Genomic DNA, 5,932 nt, shown 5'->3' with positions numbered 1-5,932 from the left:
TATGGGTCTTTCATCGGGCTCATACCAGGAAGGTCCTGCCGTCAACTCCCTGTACAGAAGGACACGAGGCTCCGAAGAGGGTGTCATCACATCACACCCCATGGCATATATTGTACCAAATTTTTTGATAGGCGATGTTTTTTGTTGCTTACATCGGCAGTTCCAGCAAGGGGAACAATAAGTCCCGTCACCATGTCCCCTGAAATAGTAATTTCAAATTACATTTTAATTCTTTTCAGCAGCCATCTGTGAACACGAAAATTGAAGGCAGGCATTATCATTTCTGCATTTACATAATTGCATGATGCTCAACAGAATTGAAGCATGATTTCCCTTGAAAACCCTTTGATTTATGTGGAATGATGTAAAGACTGTACAAAATATACTATTAACCCAGGTGCCTCAGTAATGGCAACAACCACGCTAAGGGGTAGTGGTAGCGCAGTGGAAGAGTCGGCCTCATGATCAGGAGGTCGTGGGTTTGACTCCCGGCCGAGTCACTGCTTAATTCCCCTACTGGTCGAGTTCAAGTGAGCACCTTCTGGTTGCTCCTTGGAAACCCCCCCCGATTGATTTCTATGGAGACCGGGGTAATAATATGATATCCCAAAGCGCTTTGAGCGAGAACTATAGTGTCACGGAATTGCGCTATATAAAAGACTCATTATTATTATTATTATTATACTCATTAACTATTTCAGGATTAAATGCCAAGGCATGAGCATCCATCTGTGGCCTGGCAGAGAACATGTTAAAAAGTTTACACCACAGGTGCTTGTGACAAATAACAAAGATACAGTAGCTAGATTTTAATAATCACAATTTTATTATTACAACATTATAAATGATAAGTATCAACCTGAGATCAGTGGCAAATTACTACGTTCCTATCCCAAGTGCTTAGATAAATAGTGCCTTAGAGCATCAACTCATATCAATCCAAATTTGCATTCAAAGTTTGCATTTGCATTTTTGCATTTGCAAATTTGCATTCAAAATCAAAATCAATTCAAAATTTCATGAGCATCCATCTGTGGCCTGGCAGAGAACATGTTGAAAAGTTTGCACCACAGGTGCTTGGGACAAAAAACAAAGATACAGTAGCTAGATTTTAATAATCACAATTTTATTTTTACAACATTATAAATGATAAGTATCAACCTGAGATCAGTGGCAAATGAATACGTTCCTATCCCAAGTGCTTGGATAAATAGTGCCTTAGAGCATCAACTCATATCAATTCCAAAGTTTGCTGACCTCTCTTTGGGGGGAAATAAGCCCAGATTATGATTCAGCAAATTGAACTTGAAGACATGGTACAAGCATGAACATTGTTGATGCTGTGAGATAGTACACACCCATCAGCAAAATTGTGCAATTTAAAGTCTGTAGAAAGCATTTAAAATCATTCAAAATACCCCTACTAAAAAAATGTTACCTTTGACTGAGGTACTGTGAGGTATTTGTAGGGTATTCCAAGGTAAATGAAGGGGTAATTTGGCCCGGTTCAAATTACTCCCATGTTTACCTTAGAATACCTTACAAATACCTCACAGTACCTTAGCTAAGGGTAATTTTTTTAGAAGGAACAGTTTGCCCGTAAGACACCAGCAAGCGATATAAATAAAACTGACCAACAATCTTGTGACGTCATACCATGTAAATGGCGGCCTACATTGACCAGTGCAGTTTTTTTGGCGGGAATGGTCAGTCAAACATAAAGGGGTCGATAATAGCCACACGGTACCTGATACATCCACTCAGAAGTTTCTCAATCGCTCACTATGGTTATATGCAGTAATGAAGAGCAGTGCAGCTCTGACGTTCTCTTTAATCTTACCCATCTCTTTTTAAGCAATAAAACTTAGGCTGGTTTTCAGCTGGTTAGGGAGATATTGATGAAATATTATGGAAGTTATGTAGCTGGCTTGTACATGGGTGCTTTGGGGGTCTTTTTTAGTGAAAATTGCTGAAGTGCTCCAGGGTAATACAGGGAAACACATAAAAATGTTCTAGGATCCAAAGGGTTTTAAAACAATCATACAAAAGGCAAGATAAGATCAAACTAAAGAGCAAATATAGAAACCTTTTGAAACCTTTTTTTCTATCAGACTTAGTTATTAAAGTTGACTGACAATTCCTGAAATACTTAAATCGTCAAATCCCCAAACTGAAACAAAACTTTTTGAAGTATGTGAGGACTACCCCGTTCACATCATTAGTAATTTTCCTCAGATGCCATGGCTATATTATTCTAAAAGAGTTGAAATAGACAAGGAAGTGGGTCAAGGAAAGCCTAATTCAATAAATCTCTTTTAAAGTCCGACAATCAAACAACTTCCAATCTCTTCTGATCAAGTCCCATAATCAAATTACTTCACATCCAAATAAATTTCCATCCCGATCACAAATAGTTACTTGGGCACAGTAGTTCAACGATTATAACTGCTTTAGCTCCAGAAGGCTGCACCAATCAGCATAAGAATGGAATTACCGCCTTTCTATTTTTTGGGTAGTTCTCAAACTTCTTGAGGTAACTCCTGCAAAGGAAATCGAAACAAAGGGTAGGGAGAATGATCAGAAACTATACAAAGCTTTTGATTTAGATCATACACACAAATCTATTATCTTGTTCTTGTGAAACCAGCTCTGACATCCATGCCAGCAAGTATAGATTACTTGATACAGGTCATCTTCCTGAGCTTGAGCCACATGAAAAACATCGGGTAATTTGTTCAATTATGATATTGAAATTTGTTCAATTATGATATTGAAATTGATGGTCTCTGACAGGTAACCTATGCTTCGAACTATTTTAATCAACAATGCGTTTACTTTTAAAAATTCGACAGCTGAATGACTAAAGGCTGGACATCGCCAAACTACCTGAGTTGAAAGCTCAAATTCAAACTTACTTATGATGTGCTATTCCTCTTGGCACAAGATTGCAGAATGTAAAGATAAAGAAAGACAAGGCAGGTAAGTTCCAACAGGCTATGGCAAAGCCCATCCATTCGACAATCTCACCAAAGAAGTTTGCACCCGAGACATACTCAAACATTCCACCTGAAATTAGAACGACGATACTTCTTCACTACAACCAGTCAATCTGATGCTCAATTAATTCAGATAAAGTTACCGAAAATTTCTTTTCAAGAGGATGAGATTAATTTTGTTTTTTAACCTGTTACTGCCGCAATAAAATTGTTCTTACCTTACCGCTCTGCCGGAATTAATTTCAGGAAAATTTCATTTTTTTGTCTTTGCAGCGGCCATCGATCAAGTGCTGCCAGCTGGTGTATTTGTGAAGCTCGAAGCCTCCTAAGTTTCAGTTTACGCTAGAGATTCCCCACAATTGTTTAGATATGGGTTTGAGTACAGGATTTTACATGGAACAAACCTGTTGACAGTTGACATATATATACGTCTTACAGCAGAGCGGTTTACATAGAGTTCGCGTATGTACACGTCTTACGGCATTAAGTGGTTAATCAACCATTGTTTTTTAGTATCTAAGAAAACAGGTCTCTTCTAATACTTCGCTGAGGATCACTATCGAAAACATTGATGAAATATGTAACGCTTGTAGTATCGTGTGCTATGCAGTCACTAAATTTTTTTACTTGATATGTGACATTGTGTGTCCAATCTTCTGCTTCTTAGGGTTCAGCTTACTTATAAACCTGACTGTAGTCTCTTGATCTACACAGCTCCGTCTCCAGTGATGCACCATTTGGCCACGAGGCCTGCAGTCTCTCTGTGTCCCCAAGTTGGCAGCTCTGGAGCACAATGCTCTAGTGTTTGATCTGGTGCCTTGAACTGACACCATCTGGATTGTGTATCCAGTGGAAGATTCAGCCCGAGCTTAAATTAGTCGTGCGCACAAGACAAGATTTCATCACTTGGTGCACGAATGTCGGGAAAACAGTGCCAAATTTCTTCACTATTTACATGACTTGTCAGGTAAATGTGACCCACCACGACAAAATGAGTCGCATGTCGCTCCGAGCTTGACAGGTTGAGACGGACTGGTTGCTCATTTCACTGTTGTCTGCCTTTTGTGAAATCCGAGTACATCAATTTTTATTGTTATTTCCTGGTGTCATTTTAGGCTCATCTTCTGTGCGACATGCGGCTCATTTTGTCGTGGTGGGTCACAAACAATACCGGCTTTGAATCTTTAACACTTGACCAAAAGAGCTTCCGGCACAACTGACTTACCCCTTGGGATTTTATAACCAGTTTCACCAGGTTTCCGCAGATTTCGCAGGAGGTGGTCAGAGTGTAAATTTATCAACATACCACACAGGAAGAAAAAACATCCTGTAAAGTAAACAATAAATATACTTGTAAGCACAAGTTATACAATTTATGTAATGATTGTTGAATTTTCATAATCATGCTTGATACAAAATGTAATTCCTATGACTTTGTGTGTCACTTTAGTCTTTGCCAGTCAGTGACTTTTTTATGTACTGCATTGACATGGTCGTGGGGCCCAGGTCTCAAGTCAACAAGAGGCCCCTGTTTGAATCCTATTGTTGGCATGAGACTGTGCAAGTCTCACTGACACTGTCTCACCTTTATAATGGAGGAATACTAAGGGGTAATTACCCACCTGCCATAAATCTTGGACTGTAGACCTCTTCCGGTGGAAAATCAGCATATTTTGTGAGTGTTCTACCCTGGATGTATCCATTCATCATGCAGTAAATAAATGCCATGAAGACTGTTACAAAAGGGGATGGCTTTCCACCCCGGATGAGCAGAGGGAAGATGACACACCTTGAAAGAAGATAAGAACAGATTTGACTTGATGTGAACATGGTAAATAAAGGTGTAAAATGAAGCCTTGGAGCATGAGTATCCAAGCCACGATTGCGCAAAACAGAAAGAAAAAATGTAAACAAAATAATGACTCTGTAGCGATTTCTTCAAGTAGCTAGGTACAGTCGAAGGCTGGTTGGAAGATCGATGTATGTAACATCTCCCTTATTGCCTATCAGAATCGTACCTTGAGTGGTGGAATACCAATTTGGTCACAGACTACTGTATTGGGGTCCGTTCACATGCCAAGTAGCTTGTTGGTACCCCAAACCTGGTATGTCTATTATGGTGAAATTTCCATATCTAATTGAGACATGAACCGCATGATGGACAACTTCACATATGTCTAAATAAGGCATTATTTTGGTGAGACTGAGAGTGCCATATCAGTTCGGGACGGGTCACTATTCGGAGACGTTTCTTTATTCGGACACCCTGCAGGGTCCAAATTAAAAAACTCTTGAGTGGAGTTCGAATTCGGAATCCTTTACTAAAAAATACAAATCAGGTAGTGAAAACATTGGACGGGGATGTACCTAAAGTAACGTTATTGATAAATAATGGCAGTGAAATTAACTTATTTTCACTTGCAGTGCATTTTGCAGTACATTCATTTCTGCAAGAGAAGAAAATAAAGGAATACTCGTCCCAAACTGGTAGGCCTTGACCAGACCTATAGTCCTACTCCTAATCCTAGGCCTTGGCTATAGGCTATACCTATTATTCAACCTAGCGTAGGTTCACCGAGTCACTCATGCATGACCTACCTTTGAACATAATGGCACATGAACAGTGCCAGCAAGACGTAATTGGCAAGATATTTTGTAAAAGGGAGGTTTTTATATTGAATGAGCAAGCATACAAAAGGAACAAGAAGAGCAGGAAGTTCTTGCAAAATCCAACCAACTTTTCCATCTATTTGGAAGCCCCATTTGGTGCTCCCATCGTTGTAGCGGCCATAAGGAGCGGGTATTTTGTGCAGGATGAAGTTAACCAAGATGCCCATCGCTATAATTACGTAGGACATCACATTTATGTAGAATTGTTCATTTTGTAGGAAGTTTTCCAAGAAATTTTTTTGTTTCATGGTGGCTGCCATTGTGTG

At 39.4% G+C, this 5,932-nt stretch overlaps 1 protein-coding gene across 1 annotated transcript; it reads right to left on the bottom strand.

Annotated features, from left to right (window-relative positions):
* Positions 1–803: 803 nt before the first annotated feature.
* Positions 804–5,932, bottom strand: LOC135484043 (3-oxo-5-alpha-steroid 4-dehydrogenase 1-like). Its single transcript, XM_064765109.1, has 5 exons — positions 5,595–5,932; positions 4,619–4,785; positions 4,222–4,323; positions 2,916–3,066; positions 804–2,540 (listed from the first exon to the last, which is right to left on the bottom strand). The coding sequence occupies exons 1-5, from the start codon at positions 5,924–5,926 to the stop codon at positions 2,474–2,476; spliced, it is 819 nt and encodes a 272-aa protein (XP_064621179.1). The 5' UTR covers positions 5,927–5,932; the 3' UTR covers positions 804–2,473.

This window comes from Lineus longissimus, chromosome 3, assembly GCF_910592395.1.
Source record: "Lineus longissimus chromosome 3, tnLinLong1.2, whole genome shotgun sequence".
In the NCBI taxonomy this organism is placed as follows: domain Eukaryota; kingdom Metazoa; phylum Nemertea; class Pilidiophora; order Heteronemertea; family Lineidae; genus Lineus; species Lineus longissimus.
The sequence above is the reverse complement of the archived record's forward strand: the minus strand, read 5'-3'. Positions and strand labels throughout refer to the sequence as shown.

Coding starts and splice junctions, on each gene's coding strand:
- LOC135484043 (XM_064765109.1), bottom strand. CDS start 5,926: ATGGCAGCCACCATGAAACAAAAAAATTTCTTGGAAAACTTCCTACAA. Junction 4,786..5,594: donor ATGTGCCATTATGTTCAAAG/GTAGGTCATGCA, acceptor TCTTCTTTCAAG/GTGTGTCATCTTCCCTCTGC. Junction 3,067..4,221: donor TGGTTATAAAATCCCAAGGG/GTAAGTCAGTTG, acceptor TTCTAATTTCAG/GTGGAATGTTTGAGTATGTC.